The following is a 17,195-nucleotide window of genomic DNA, read 5'->3' as shown; positions in this document are numbered from 1 at the left end:
AACGACTGACTTGTATCCTTGTAAATAAATATAGAAGAAATATCCCAATTCAAAACTGATCGGCAAAGGAATATCAATTCATATAATAAAGATAATAGGTACCTACACAAGAAATATATATATCTACTTATTTGTATAATCTCGTATGTAAGTTAAAATCAATTTAATTGCAACTCTCAAATGTTGTATTACATAGTTTTATTTTTATGTACTGCGGACCTAAATAAAACTTTTACCAGCATTTCCTTTCTTTCGCATTCTAGTAAACATTTTGAAACTGAATTCTAGTGGACGTGTCAGACGTGTGTTAGCAAAAAGCTACTGTTGTCAGGTCTCGTTTGTGCCACCCGTTACAACGGATTCCTGCACACATTCTTCCGCACAACGCGAAAAGGACAGTTTTGCTCACTGAACTGACCATAGATAATAGTATTTTATGCAATCGTTATTTTAGAGAGATCAAAAAAGGCGAGTGGCGTGGATGGGTGAGTGATGTGAGTAAAGAAAGATGCCACGAGTATGAAACTGCCCCTGCCTCTGCGTGTATTTATGTACAAAAATGTACAAATGCTTTTTACGGAATAGACTATTGTCTTGACATTAAGGTAGATAGGACTTTAAATATCTTTGCACGACTCTGTAAATGACAAAAGTACGGGAGTAGATAAACCGACTATCGAATTTGGTTGACTAATTAACAATGAAAGTAGAATCTCGTTTAAATGGAGAATAAAAGTTAAACACTTTTAAAGCCATGCGTCCGCCATATTTGCATTTGATTTATGGTCGACGGGCGGGCTTTTTCATTTCAATTAAAGAGAAATAAAGTTGCGCTGTGTTTAAAATTTAAACGAATATTCGGAAACATTAACTACGCTAGTTAATAACACAAAAATATGCAAAAGAATACGTCAATATCGATTAATAATTTTGTCTATTATTAATACTGAATACAGGATGTTTGGCACATGACCCGTCAAAAACATGGGCTTCGAATCAGATTGGATGATTCAAAAAATCATTTCGTATCTCCAGGACCGTGGCTCCTAAGACCGAGATTTCAAAGACGAAGAGGAAGGAAACGACACCACAAACCTCCCAAAAATGTTGTCGGGTCATGTGCCAAACACCCTGTATATGTGAACGTGTGAATTGTAGGTTACAATAATCTATATTGTGAACTTAGTATAATACATAAGAAATACACAATTACACATACTTATATAAATCGCGATGCACCTAGAAGCGCCTTTGACCAACTCTAAGCCATCGTTCCCACTTAAACGTCGCGTGTCTCGGGACGCGCAACGGACGTCCGCGCACGCCACCTGAGTGTAATTCAAAAAACGTCTCCTCAGTACATTTTGTATAGGAAGGACGTAAGACGCGCCGCCAAGCGGCGCGGCGCGCGCCACGCCGCCGCCACGCCACCTGGGGCGCGTCTTACGTCCTTCCTATACAAAATGTACTGAGGAGACGTTTTTTGAATTACACAGGTGGCGTGGCGCGGACGTCCGTTGCGCGCCCCGAGACACGCGACGCTCTGATGTGGCCGGTCCCTTAGAGCGAGCAATTTGTGCTTGCAGGTGCATTCGCCAAACCAAACGGCATACAATCGAATTCATACTAGCCGACCGTGTAAACAAATGCTTACATAATGCAGCAGCATAAGCATATGCATTCTTCAAGCAATGCCTACTCGTAACTACCATTAGCATTTCGGTATTTTAACGCCTCTGTCGCATGCAAAACTCGCTATTCATCATACAAGGTAGCAATCAATCAAGTTATACTGCTTTAGTCGGACGGAAACTGTCAGCAAGGTCGGAATATGTAACATTGCCTTAATAGGATGCGCTTGCGTTCACGGAGACAAGAGGCGGTAAATACTTCAATCATTGTATCTATTAATAATGTGACATTCAATAGCAATATTATAACATCAAACCGTTTCAAGCCTCAGTCAGTCTAATCTTAAATAAATTACCTACCTATTCGATTTTCAATGTTTTTAAAAGAAATTGGGGCGTAATATGCTCCTTTGAACATTATTTTCTAATTATTGTACCTACCAAAATTAAAAATAAAACTAAAACTTTTGAATTCGATAACTTACAAGTGGCGTATCGTTAAAATAATTAAAGTTTATTCCCTGAAATTCTACTTATAGGCTACTACATCAAGCCGTAGATATCGTCAAAACTAAACAACATGGAACCAGAGGGAAAGCTAATAGCATGGCTTTGTCTTGTTAATTGATTGAATTGTCGAAGAAACAATTGCGAATCAGTATATCGTTGAGCGAGCTAAATGTAAAGGGCAGGATTTACTAAACACTAACCCCCTTATTCATAAACGTTCACTAAAGTTATCTAGCCGATAAAGTTCGTTTGTCCCTTTCCGACGTATTAGTGTGATAGAAAGGGACCAACGAACTTTATCAGCTTGATAACTTTAAAGTACGTTTATGAATAACGGGGTAAGTCGTTAGCCTTATACCTACCTATTAAATGTATAGCCTCTACTATAAATTGGAGTGTTAGAATACGTTATTCTATAGCATAAACGTGACGGGAAATGACAATAATATTAATAGTTACTGTTTTATGATATTTACGCTATCAGGTAACATTTTATAAAACGTCAAAATCTCATGGCACCTGTCTCAGTAACTTACTACGAGTAGTTAGCTGGTTACATATACCTCAACCAATGGGACCAATGCCGAAATCGCGAAAAAAAATTTCGCTGTTCCATAGAAATGAGCGGTATCATTTAGTCGAAATGTATGAAACAGCGGGAAAAAATCTTTCGGGGGGGGGGGGGATTTCAAATGTAACTGGTCCACTTTTTCCATGTTTTACAATGTTCATCTTTTTTTTTTGTTGTAGGCGTGTTCAGTGGATGAACTTGGCACCCATTTAGATCAATCATTTATTTTTTCAGTGAAAAACATAGCATATAGCATATTATTGCAAATGAGCTCTCATTTCAAGTTCAATAATATGCTATATGCCTTGGTTGTTCACTTCAACGAAAAAATAAATGATATCTAAATGGGTGCCAAGTTCAATGGTCAGTCCTGAAATTTATTTATAACAACATAAAATACTTTTAATGTGGGACTAATGCCGAAATCGCGAAAAAGAATTTGGCTGTTCCATAGAAATGAGCGGTATCATCATATCATGACAGTCGAAATGTATGAAACAATTACCTATCTTCATGCCAAATTTGAACATTCTAGGTCATCTGGAACTGGGTTAGAGTTTATGTAGTTTATATATATATATATATATATATCTGATAATAATGACGCAAATTTGACACGTTTATGTAAAATAGTTTTTGAGTTATGAGGGGGTCAAAGGTGGCTCCAAATGATTCGTGTAAAATGAAAATGAAATATTTATTTTTCAAGTAGGCATATTACAATGCGCATTATGAAGTGTGATACTATACAGCACGACCACGGATGATTTTATTAATTCTGATGCGGTACAAATTCACGAAAAAAAATGTACTTTTTTGTACTGGCGTTTAAAAAAAATGTACCCTTATGATTTTGGAGTTTCGACATAGGGCCCGGGGTCGTGCTAGGTAGGTACTCCCTGGCACGACCACACTATATTTAATGAGATTTTAAATTTCTGTTGCAGTACAAATTCACGAAAAAAAATGTACTTTTTTGTACTTACCTTTTAAAAAAAATACCCTCATGGTTTCGGAGTTTTGACATGGGGTGTGGTCGTGCTAGATAGGTGGTACTTCCTGGCACGACCACACTATATTTATGTTTAATTTGATGGTCAAATGAATACTAAACAAGTGTTTTGAAATTGTACTATGTAAATTACTTCAAAAACTTAGTGCGGTCGTGCCAGGAGTACCTATCTAGTACGACCACAACCCATGTCGAAACTCCGAAACCATGAGGGTACTTTTTATAAAAAGGTAAGTACAGAAAAGTACATTTTTTTTCGTGAATTTGTACCACTACAGAAATTAAAAAAATCATTAAATATAGTGTGGTCGTGCCAGGAAGTACCACCTATCTAGCACGACCACACCCCATGTCAAAACTCCGAAACCATGAGGGTATTTTTTTTAAAAGGTAAGTACAAAAAAGTACATTTTTTTTCGTGAATTTGTACTGTAACAGAAATTTAAAATCTCATTAAATATAGTGTGGTCGTGCCAGGGAGTACCTACTGACACGCTGCCGCGTGTCTAGATAGTGTAATAATGGGAAAAAAATTATCAGTTACAAATGCCACCCAGTCGAGATTTGCCCCGCTGGACCTTATACATTCTTGTAGCATTTTTTTTTATATCAATTAGTCCATGCTAAATTATGCTGTCGAAGATATTGCATGGGTTTGTAACTATTAGATAGGTACAAATAACCAAAAAAACCTCCAACTGGAAAAACTATGTTTTAATAAAATAAATAAAAATAATTCATTGTTTCCAACTGCTAAGGTCTTTTAATTTAATGTTTTAATGACATTTAAAATCTTTTCCAGGTTCTAAAGAAATTTGAGTTAAGCAATTAGGGTCAATTGATTGTTATATAATTGAAACTATCACTTAAAAAATCACGTCAATTGGTCGCTCCGTTTTGCCGTGACAGACGGACAAACAGACACACACACTTTCCCATTTATAATATTTTAGTATAGTATATATATATAGTAGTAGTAGTAAGAGAGATATAGTAGTAGTAGTATGAATATATAGTAGTAGTAGTAATAGTAGTAGTAAGAAAGTAGTAGGAAGAGATCCCTTATAGGAATAAGCTCGCCTTTGTATCTCTATTCCTACAAATTGTATATAAACTGTTGTACACAATAAAGTGATTACTACTACTACTACTACTATAGTACGGATAATTATAGAATTGCACGTTGAAAAGCAAGTTTTATGGAATATCATAATCATATCAAAGAGTTTTTCACCACACCAACTAATAAAGGCTTACTTTGCTATTCGAAAGCAGATAACAAAATTGCATTTTATCCACAAGAGTGCAAAGTAATTTCATACAAATTTTAACTTGATGTCTTTAGCTGGCTGGTAGAATTTACCAACAATGATTTTGAATCATAAATATCGAATAGATTGATGGATTTGATTTAGTTTGATGTTTTAGAGTCAGTATATTGTTCGTGTTGGTGTGGTGAAAAGTTTTTGTTTCACTCGGTGGCAAAGTTTATTTAACCTCCGTGCCTTGATACCCTCGCAACGCTCAAGATTCCACTTTTTGAACCACTCGCTACGCTCGCGGTTCAATATTGGAATCTTTCGCTTGCTCGGGTATCAATATTGGCACGTGCGGTTAAACAACAACTTTGCCCCCTTGTAAAACAAATAACTATTAAAAGTCACTGATATAAAAATGGTAAATATGTTTTAATTTTTAAAGAATAAGTAGTTATTATTTCAAACTGTTTGCAAGCAAAAAATGGAACTAAGTACTCAAACTGCAATATAGGTACCTACATTGTAACATGAATTACGTGATTGACTGAGTACTAAAATTACCCGCACCAAGGACCATATAACATGGGACAGACAAAGCCCACACAAAAAAGCGTACCCCTAAAATGTATGGGCCTTTTAGGCTTAAAACTAGATGGCGCTGTTTCGCAGCCTGGAAGTGGCCAAAATCATATTTTTCCCAAATATTTTTGCGTGTTTTTATTTGTTATAAGAACAAATGACATGGTTCTTTATTTCAATTTTCAATATCATGTTATCACGTCAATTTGGAGAAAAAATGTAGGCATCATCAGTGTAGTTATGATAGTAAATAATAGTGGCGCTAAAAAATGAGATACGTTTCTTAGTATGGAGATTGCAAATCCTATATGTATAAATAATCCTTGCCCGTACTTACCTTCAGACCGAAGGTTACTTATTTAAACTATTTTAAACCTATTAGCCTTCCGACAGACAAACGCACAATGTGCACTTTGTATAGACACTGCAATGAACTGGCAAGCCGCTGTTCAAAGAAGTCTTTCCGGATAGGACGTCCGAGTAAAAAGTAACGTGAGTTTGTATTGTACAAACGGAATTTAGGGCAATTATAGCCTAGTTGATGAGACCTTTCCTATGAAGTTGGGGATATTGAGTTCAAATATTGGCAAGGGCGTTTTTTCTAGTTTCCTTGTTAAGAATATAATATATATTCAAGGATAGTCGAGACTTGTAACTGTTTGATTTCTGTAAACTTTTGGTTGAATACAGTGATTTTATAATCTATTTGTGGCTTAACCGTGTTTGAGGAAAGCCAGTTCTGTCACATTGGTGTAACTTGGCAGACATTCATGTAGGTACTCTTTGAGTAATCACTGGTCAAACTATATACATAATAGATGCTAAAATCACTGTAGGTATTCGTAAAATATAAAGAAGTATATAAATCTACGAATTATATTTTGCTCAAAATTAAGTTACAAATTTAAGTTAGTTGTTGGGATCTCTAAGTCTCTATCAGTCAGATAACTACATTTCGGGCAAAAATTTTCCACGACAATTTTCCATAATACGACAAGTAAAAATAACTATTTAACTGACCATATAGTTGGTACATCTTGATCATTGACCATGTTCCGGTCGACCAATGATTACCGGTGCGGCGCAGGAGTCGGATATCGGACGGACACGGTTGGTCGGCGAATATAAGTATGCGAGACGTACAGTTGCCATCAGATATATCGGAGCAGTATAGGTGCTCAGAAACATCTGGACACACCTCTATTGGCAAGGCGAGGCGTGTAAATATTTATGAGTACATCGGGCGCTCCGATATTTAAGATGGCCACGGTAGAACACGTGTACATACATACATACATACTATCACGCCTGTATCCCATGAAGGGGTAAGCAGAGCACATGAAACTTCTCAAGTTTCAGTGCCACTCTTGGCAAATAAGGGGCTGAAAGAAAACGAAACTGTGACATTGCAGTGACAGGTTGCCAGCCTCTCGCCTACACACACACACGTGTGTAATTAGATTATTGTTTGCTCTGTGAGATATAGAAACTTGGGCCAGGATAGAACAGTCATTTTATTACGTCGGCGGTAGTTGCATATTAGGTAACCTATCGATGCGTTTTTAAGTACCTACCGATTTAGCAATAGTTTGGACTGTCAATGCACAGTGGCGTGGTATCCGCTAATTTGTTATTTATGTATGTAATGGTATATGGCGCTTGCATTCTAAATAATAGATGTCCAAAGGAACTATCATCCGCAAAATCAATGAAAATCCGGCAAAAGTTATGCGAAGTATAGTCAGTACATTTTTACGTACTTACAATGACCATAGTTACAAATCACCTCGATCACACAACACCGGTACCTATATATTTTTATCACATTCACATCATATATTACAAAGTCCGAAATTTAAAGCTCTACGTGTCTTATTTCATTAATTACATTTTCTTAAGATGATTTTCAGCTTTAAGTAATTGTATGTATAATGTATGTATGTATAATGTAGAGTAATGTCTTATTGAAATATAAAAAGGCATCAGCATTACTTACGTATTTTTTTACTTATCAGGCCTTTTAATGAAGCAGTTATTAATTGAACATGTTTTAACAAATCAAGTATAACTGATTAGTAACATTTACATAACATAATTTTATTAATGGTCTATAAGCTTATCGCTGATTGTTTAAGATTGTCAAAGCGGACCCCAGGCTCCCATGAACCGTGGCAAAATGCCGGGATAACGCAAGGAGGATGATGATTGTTTAAGATTATCGTCCAATTTACATTCTTGGATACAATCCACCATCCAAGGTCAACAACTATACTAATCGAAGCCTATTAACATAATGGTAAGCTGAGTAAAACCTAATGTTGAAGCAAATTCTTTTAAGGTGTACTAATTTGGGCACGCAAAAAGCTATCGGTGACACTTTAAAAGTGATTTTTCATATTTGTTTTGACCTTAAGCGTGAATTTGACGTATTTGGAATTGAATGACCAATTTGGAATTGAATGAAATACATGGTTCGATTTTAGGCGGTCATGTGTGAAAAGCTTAGCTACAGATTTGATGGGTCTGTTATAAAATTCTAAATATAATTATGATCAGAAGACGTTTAGTCCTATTGATTTTAAATAGGAAAAAGCAAAGTACTAGTTCAATCAATAGGGATGTCAATAAAAAATAGCCTACTTATGTAACATTTTTTCCTACTTTTCTCCTCAGTTCGTTAAAATCATTCAGGTTCCTCGTGTCACACCGTGTAACTTTGTACTTATAAAACGTCAAACGATAGACGTGCGAAGAGGGAATCAGGTCAATCCGCGTCAAGAGTAACATGAGTCACGATTTTATGGCATGTTCTATTTAATCACGACGAAGTTCAAGTGATAATCTATCTCTAAATAAGTGTTCCTTTCCCGATATATTCATATATCCTTTAATTTGCAACTGTACTGTAGTTCAAATAAACACGCAATGAAGTCGTGACTCACGTTACATTTTAAAACCCTCCCTCCGATCACGTTCATGACACGTCCATGAATTTCCTCTCTTCCGCACTTATAATACTTATACTATTGGAGCAGACTGTTCAATAGAAATGAGCATCACGTTTCAGGCCCTAGTCTCGTTAACTACATTACAATGAATTCGGATATCGGGGAGGTTAAATGTCGTATGCCCGCAATAGATTACCGACGTCCCGATCCCACTAATCACTTGTAAAATTAACCGCCTATACGGAGTGGCACTTAGCACGGACCTTTATTAAGTACTCGTCTATCACGTTTAGTAATAAAGTAGCTAAGTTATTGAATTGAATTAGTTTTAGATGTTAAGAATTGCAAATTAGTGTTAGGTACTTAATTAATTTTTATCTTGTCAATCAATCGGCTTTTTTAACACGCTTTTATTAGGTCCTCAGAGGATTAAATACTATTTCATATATCTGTGATTAGGTCGATCTGTAGGTACCTATGTAACTATGTAATAGAAAATAGAATAAAGGAAGCTGGAAGTTTTCTGTGTCATTCACTAGCACATATTATAAATTTATCTTTTAGTCAGGCGCATTTCCCTGAACAGCTAAAATTGTCTATTATAAAGCCGCTGTTTAAAAAAGGTGAACGTGATGATCCAGGTAACTACAGGCCAATAACTATAGTACCAATTTTATCAAAAGTAGTTGAAAAGGCCTATTATGTGAGATTGAGTAATTTTTTGACGAAATATAATATCCTACATCCTGATCAATATGGTTTTAGAGTGGATAGGAATACAGAACTAGCATGTTTTGACTTCATTAAATATGTGACTGAAGCAGTAAATAGCAAGTCTCCGGTTATGTCAATATTCCTTGACATGACCAAAGCATTTGATCTTGTGGAGCATTCAAAGCTATTGGACAAACTTAATGCCTATGGCGTAAGGGGACTAGCGAATGATTGGATTAAATCATATTTGTCGAATAGAAAGCAATGCACTGAGATTACACGACTAGAAGAGGCGGATAACCAAATTCACAAAAAAGCGTTTCGTTCGTCATTCCGCACGGTTGTCTCAGGAGTACCTCAAGGTAGTAATTTGGGTCCACTACTATTTCTATTATTTATTAATGACCTACCGAAAGCCATGAATCAAAAATCTATTCTATTTGCTGATGATACAACAATAATAATTAAAAATGATAATGAGAATGTATATAATTATGAATCTGATATTAATAAGGCTCTAACTGACATGAATAATTGGATAAATAATAATAATCTTGTAATTAATTTATCTAAGACTCAATTTATGCAATTTCACTCATCCAGGTCAAATCCTACACAGTTAAACATTACCATGAATAACACTGGACTTATGGAAACCAAAAAAGCAATGTTTCTGGGAATTAATATGGATTCCTTTCTTGACTGGAAGAGTCATATTGATTATATTTGCTGTAGGCTTGATCGGTTTGTTTTTGCTTTACGAAAGCTAAGGCAGTGTGTATCTTTTAAAGCAGCACTCTTGGCCTACCACAGCTATGTTTCCTCTGTCCTCAATTATGGCTTAATTCTATGGGGCAACTCTGTTAACGTAGAAAGAGTTTTCAAAATTCAAAAAAGATGCATACGTGCAATTAAAAATGCCTGGTTTAGATGTAGCTGTAAGCCTCTTTTTAAAGATCTTAACATACTTCCATTAGCCTGTATGTATATTTTAAAATTGTGTATGTTTGTAAGGAAAAATCCAGGATATTTTAATAAAAGGACTGATGTTTTCGCAGGTAACTTGAGGGCCCCTTACAAAGATCTCTTAGACCAGCCACGTTGTAAAACTGAAATTTACAAACGAAATGCATATAATATGTGTATTTTCGTTTATAATAATCTCCCAGTAGAAATAAGGAATCTGGAAGGCAAAGAATTTTATAATGACCTTAAGATTTGGCTACAAGACCATTGTTTTTACAGCATTAAAGAATTCCTAAACTACAAGAACATGATGACATCACTGTATTGAATATATATATCCTTTTTTTTTTTTTTTACAAAATATATTAGCTTTATTATTATTTTTCTTCTCATAAAATTATTCTGTTGTGTACAAATTGTATATATTATAATGAACGTGTGTTAAATATACCGATACATGTATAGTTTTAGGAATAAGTTATACATTTGCATGCTGTCTTGAGATAGCGGATAAAGGTGGAACAATTATTAACTTAATTTTAAGACCTATACCATGGGGTCTCATCCGGAACAGTGCAAAATTATTTCCAAATAGAAATCATAGATGGCGCCAAGTGTCACGATTGACGATTATTATTTTTTTATCAAATAGATTTAAAGGTATTTGAAGCGTCATAAATTAAGTACATTATAAATTAAATACAAACATCGATGACAACACAAATTTAATGCATTATTTTAGAATTTTTTAAAGAAATAATATCACGTAATATATTGCTACTGACTATGACGCAACAACGTGAACAACCTGCGCGCGACAGTATCGAGCTACCTAAATTTTATTGCATATTGTCACTAGATGGAGCTGCCACTATCTACAGTATACTGCCAACGAAACGGTGAGATTGTGTGCGTTCCGTTCATTGAGATATATGTACTACGTACTATAGGCGACGTTGCCAGACGGAAACTCTGCACAAGCTGACAAATGCGCGGAGTGCGCGAAGCGGTAATTTACGCGTAGAGTAGTAAGTCCACCATCAGATGTGACACATTATTATATTCCGCCTGTCAAAATTATTTATTTATTTACAACTTAAAAAATACAAAGTAAGCGATCACTGCCGCCCATGGACACCCGAAACACCAGGGGTGTTGGAGGTGCGTTGCCGGCCTTTAAGATGGGTGTACGCTCTTTTCTTGAAGATTTATTTTCTTCTTTAAAATACAAATATATACTTATATATAATAATATATATATATATAGTGCGGTCAGTTTTTTTGGACAAAGCGTATCCATTGTTCTCTTTTTTCATGACCAGGCCAAAGAAAACAGCAAAAAGTGAGCGTGCTAAAAATACAATTTTACTCAATAACTATTAACAATCAAAAAACAAATTAACTTTTTTTAGGGTTCCGTAGTCAACTAGGAACCCTTATAGTTTCGCCATGTCTGTCTGTCCGTCCGTCCGTCCGTCCGTCCGTCCGTCCGTCCGTCCGCGGATAATCTCAGTAACCGTTAGCACTAGAAAGCTGAAATTTGGTACCAATATATATTTCAATCACGCCGACAAAGTGCAAAAATAAAAAATGGAAAAAAATGTTTTATTAGGGTACCCCCCCTACATGTAAAGTGGGGACTGATATTTTTTTTCATTCCAACCCCAACGTGTGATATATTGTTGGATAGGTATTTAAAAATGAATAAGGGTTTACTAAGATGGTTTTTTGATAATATTAGTAATTTCGGAAATAATCGCTCCTAAAGGAAAAAAAAGTGCGTCCCCCCCTCTAACTTTTGAACCGTATGTTTAAAAAATATGAAAAAAATCACAAAAGTAGAACTTTATAAAGACTTTCTAGGAAAATTGTTTTGAACTTGATAGGTTCAGTAGTTTTTGAGAAAAATACGGAAAACTACGGAACCCTACACTGAGCGTGGCCCGACACGCTCTTGGCCGGTTTTTTTATATTATAGTAACATAATTCATAAAGTAGTAAGTAGTTACCTAATAATTTTCCAAATTGAAATAAATATATTTCGCAAATCTATTAGAGGTGAAACACATTAGTAGGAACAATGAAAATGGCACATCTGCGCGGTTAACTTTTTAGTCTATGAATGCGTCACCAAAATGGCGGCAGCCTCGCTCCCGCTCGCGTGTTCGTAGAATATTCAGCTGTCGGCCGATAATATTTGTTTGTGTGCGTTAATAATGTAGGTATACGTTTGTAGTAGTGTGCGTGACAAAAATGTCGTCTATTAAACAGCTGCCAATGATCGAAATTCAAATTAGTTGAACAATTTCCATTGAAAAAAAAAAGTTTGTAATGCATCGGTCCGAATTGCGGATACTAGTTTTATCATCTTTTAGTAGATATAATTGAATGTAAAATTATTTATTTTGCCTGACACTCTTGAGTATTTTTTATGCCGTTATTTTAATTTTACAATATAATATTTGGAATATAGTGCTTATAATTATTAAATATAAAACATTTTTTAAATACTTTTTGATACAAAATCATACTTCATTGATTTGGAACAATGCTTTTTATCGGACCTACATCCGACACTATCGGAAGCGTTTATCGGATGTAGGATGTCGATCTGACACTCGATATCGGATCGGATAATGTGAAAACGGCCTAAGCATTAACCGTTAGTGCGTTTTCACATTATCCGATCCGATATCGGATGTAGGACTGATATCCCATACATTGAAGCCGCCATCTTTGATTTTTGCCTTTGAAATCCTTCCGACATTTGCCACATGCACGACCGATGCGATGCATGCGAAATCAACTTATCGATATGGAAGTATGAGACGCGACGATTGCTGACTGGCTAGGATTTCCGAACGCACACGAATGCGCGCTCGGTCGCCGATCTGCGGCGGAGTGGGCCGAGACCTCGACGCGACGCCACACTTGCGTCGCGCGAAGCGCAACAGCATTTTAAAACATTATTATTGTACAAATATAATTATATAAATACACCTGTCGCCACATCATTATACTTATTTTATTTACTATTATACTTATGTATTTCTTACATAATAATATTCATTTCCATAATTCTAATTAACTACGCGCCTGCTTTCGAGTGCTTTAAATTTTAACAAATCAATGCATCCTTTGGTCGGGGGCTGGGGCCTCTCAACTCAAGGTCGCCGGCGCCGTGGTCGCGGGGCGCGGGGCGTGGGGCGCGGGGTGGAGCGCCGCGGATCTCATTCATTCAATTCCGCTTGCATGTGTTGCGGACAGAGCGAGTATATTATACGTACGCGGCGAGCACACCACACATACAAGCCGCACGGCAACGCCATCTAGTAATGTTCGACTTTAAACGTCCATGTGACGTTATAGGTTTAGTGCGTGAAAGCTAAAACAGATGTCGCAAGATGTTGCAGTTTGATGACTATTTCGACGTAGGATACTGAAAAGAGTTTTGTTGGCCACGCGTGGCTACTGGCGCCATCTAGCTCTTTGAGTGTGGATTAAATTTAGCCTACAGGTCTAGAATACTTAGGACGGCGCCCATTTTTAGTATGGGATTAGGTATCTGTACTAGTATTATTTGATCTGTGCCTATACTAACCCTTTTTCTGCAAATAAATCATTGAAATTGAAATTGAAATTGAAATCTAAGGTAACTAATTTAACCATCTTCCAAGGATCTTAGAGTAATGAAAATGGACATCCGTACATGTAGTTCTGATTTAATATCTACCTAGGTATCCATACTAATCCATACTAATATTATAAATGGGAAAGTGTGTGTGTCTGTTTGTTTGTCCGTCTTTCACAGCAAAATGGAGCGACGAATTGACGTGATTTTTTAAGTGGAGATAGTTGAAGGGATGGAGAGTGACATAGGCTACTTTTTGTCTCTTTCTAACGCGAGCGAAGCCGCGGGCAAAAGCTAGTTTACTATAAATATATTGGCTGAGCGATATATTTTTTTAATCAATTTTAATTTATAGTGCAACATAGACAACTAAAACCAGAATGAATCGAGACTAGATTTTGAGTTTGTGAAAATAAGCCAGAAAGTACATTTTAAGGGATTCTCATCAGCCAACACATATTTGAAAATCTCAAAGCTGTAAGTGCTCAAAGGAGAGCCTACGATGGAGTGAGCTTGCCCAGAAGATGCATTTGCACATTATCCGATCCGATATCGGATGTCGAACCGATATCCCATACATTACAGGTGCCATCTTGGATTTTCTCCATTGAAATCATTCCAACATCCGATATCGGATCGGATAATGTGAAAACGGACTGGATACCTTAATAGCCGTAAAGTGTACGTACATACCTACGTCTTTCATTATGAAAATTGGTAAATATATTTAAAACCCTAAAAAGGTTACAATGTTATAATAAAAGTTAAACTAGGCTACATCTATGTCTACAGTAAAGCGAAATACGAACGTCCTACCCTGTATATCGTATATCCGATACCCACGCTTAATGACTTCTAATCATGTTTTGTGCCATAAGCCATTTAAGGCAGTCGACAACTTTGGTTTATAACTCGGGGACCACTCGCCAATATTAAGCTTAAAATGTCATATACTACTCAGGAATCAAATATACATACGACATTTTGAATCTATAAAGAAATAGCAACCTGTAATTAACTGTTTAAGGTTTTGTCGTGTCTCGGTCAAGTCTATTAATATGTTATGTGACTTATTATTGTAGCCTTGTAAGTAAATATCCGTCGTTTATCAGAATTTATGCGAAAATTAAGTCGATTTAAATCTAGGTAGGCCCTGTGTGAGTTAACTTTATAAGTACGAGTAGATAATTCGTAGTAGGTACTTTATCGGCTAAATAACGTGAGTAAGTTTGTTATTTAGCCGATAGTTCTAGTCCCACCCACGGCAGTAATTTAAGTAATTTAGCGGAACGTGCAAATTTTTTTTTGGAAGAGTTTTTTTTCGACTCGAGATAGGTACATACTATTAAAGTAGGTATGCACTTTTAGAAGACTATTTTATTTAAAAACATGACCATACTTAATAACAGTGGATATACATAAATTATTATTACTAGTTTATTTTTATTTTGTCTTTCACTTTATTAAAATTAAATGATTTTATATAAATGCGCCATCTATGACATACGCTACTAACTACTACAATCTCACTGTCTTGCCTGAACAGTGCCCTCTATGATCACACCGTAGTAACAAGTTAACCGTGGAGGTAGCTACGCCATCTGTTATCGAGTAGCCAAACTAGATGTGTCCTAACTTACCGGCTTGTCGGAGACGGCGCTGGCGTCGCATTCGCACTGATAAACTGTCCCAATCGTCATCCATGTTTGGTTGTCCTTCTCGCTCCGCTGCAAATAAAAAAATATAATTGAAACCATTGTATGGATTTATATTACATATTGCTTTTATTGTCTTGTTTTTGTCACAAAATTTAATGTATTATGAGTATTGTTTTACCTTCTTCGGTGCGAGTTCTAGAGTGCACGTGTGTAGCTACCCTCCTGCCTCCCGCCATGAAGTCGGTGCTCCGCTCCTGGTCTACCCGTTTCCTTCGCTCCGTGCCCCCTTTCTCATCTACCAGGCTAGCGTCGCTTGCCAGCGATCGTGCCTGTAAAAATTGTCACATTAAAAGAAGTTGGTTAATAATGACGAAATAATCGTCACATGTGTTTTCTGGGCGTAAAATATGTATAGTTGACTTGACAGTGAAAATACCATAATATATTGCTTAGAAACTGCACGGCGGTTTCTCTGTAACGAATTTTAAGTAAAGCTTGACCAGAAATATATGACTAAGCGCCTTGTTGCGGAATTTCATGAGAACTATTTTCTTCATACTAAACTGAACTGTCACTGTCAGAATAACAGCGCTGGGAAAGTGTGTGTGTCTGTTTGTTTGTCCGTCTTTCACGGCAAAACGGAGCGACGAATTGACGTGAATTTTTAAGTGGAGATAGTTGAAGGGATGGAGAGTGACATAGGCTACTTTTTGTATCTTTCTAACGCGAGCGAGGCCGCGGGCAAATGCTAGTAGTCATATATTTCTCTTTAGGCTTTAGGTACCTAGACATAGACATTTTATTAATAATATTATAAATATTACGCGTTCATCAATAAAATTACTTAACAGCAATTAAATTAAGATTAATACAATTTCAGTCTAATTATAATTTCGAATATTTAATTGAAAGATGCATTAATTGATTATATAGTCCTATATTGTTTTACTAGCTTTTGTCCGCGGGTATAGGCGTTAAATTCGAAAAAGGCGAATGCTCCATACAAACTTCCTCTCTCAATTTTAGTGTAGTGGGGATTAGGGGTTCCCTCTATTTGGCATAACTTTAATTGTCCGAAACGATTTTCGCATAACAGACTTATCACAATCGATTTTCGCCGAATGTTAATTTGGCAGAAAACTTATTTGTCATAATCGAAAATAATACGAATAACACATTGTCCGAAAATAATTTCGCATAATTCTGTTTACGCCGATTGTTTTTATGAATAAAATTAATTCGCATAATTGTATTTGGCATATTTCTTAAAATCAGAATATCCACCCATACTAAATGCTGTTAAGAGAGTCGGTTTGGTTAGGTTAGAACTGCGACCTCAACAAATAAAACATTTTGTCAAGAATTTCGGTTAGGTTAGGTTAGAACTGCAACATTAATATAGTAGTATTACCTATGATAAAAATTCTGCGTAGTAAATTTCCACTAAACCCTGTTATGCAGAAATAATTTATGCATAAAAACCATTCGGCGAATAACCTTTATGCATGAAATATATTCGGACAAACAAAAATATGCCTAGACAAATTATGCGTAACTATACTATGCCATAACAGATTATGCGAAAGGTGAATTATGCCAATATAGATTATGCCAAAAATAATTCTCGATTGAAAAATTATGCCAAAACAAGGGGAACCGGGGATTAGAAAGAGGCAAAAGATAGCCTATGTCACTCTCCATACCTTCAACTATCTC

The 17,195-nt window shown here is 36.0% G+C and overlaps 1 protein-coding gene across 2 annotated transcripts in view; it reads right to left on the bottom strand.

Annotated features, from left to right (window-relative positions):
• Positions 1 to 17,195, bottom strand: part of LOC125230045 (serine/arginine repetitive matrix protein 1) — a 176,546-nt gene that overhangs the window by 8,614 nt on the left and 150,737 nt on the right. For both annotated transcript variants that reach the window (XM_048135027.1, XM_048135026.1), the window contains exons 9-10: positions 15,658 to 15,808; positions 15,462 to 15,548 (exon numbers count right to left, since the gene is read on the bottom strand). In XM_048135027.1, the coding sequence (XP_047990984.1) occupies positions 15,462 to 15,548; positions 15,658 to 15,808 (238 nt within the window). The remainder of the gene's footprint in view (positions 1 to 15,461; positions 15,549 to 15,657; positions 15,809 to 17,195) is intronic.

The sequence above is a fragment of the Leguminivora glycinivorella genome, chromosome 10 (assembly GCF_023078275.1).
Source record: "Leguminivora glycinivorella isolate SPB_JAAS2020 chromosome 10, LegGlyc_1.1, whole genome shotgun sequence".
Lineage (NCBI taxonomy): Eukaryota > Metazoa > Arthropoda > Insecta > Lepidoptera > Tortricidae > Leguminivora > Leguminivora glycinivorella.
Note: the sequence above shows the minus strand (reverse complement) of the source record. Positions and strands in the feature narration are given on the sequence as shown.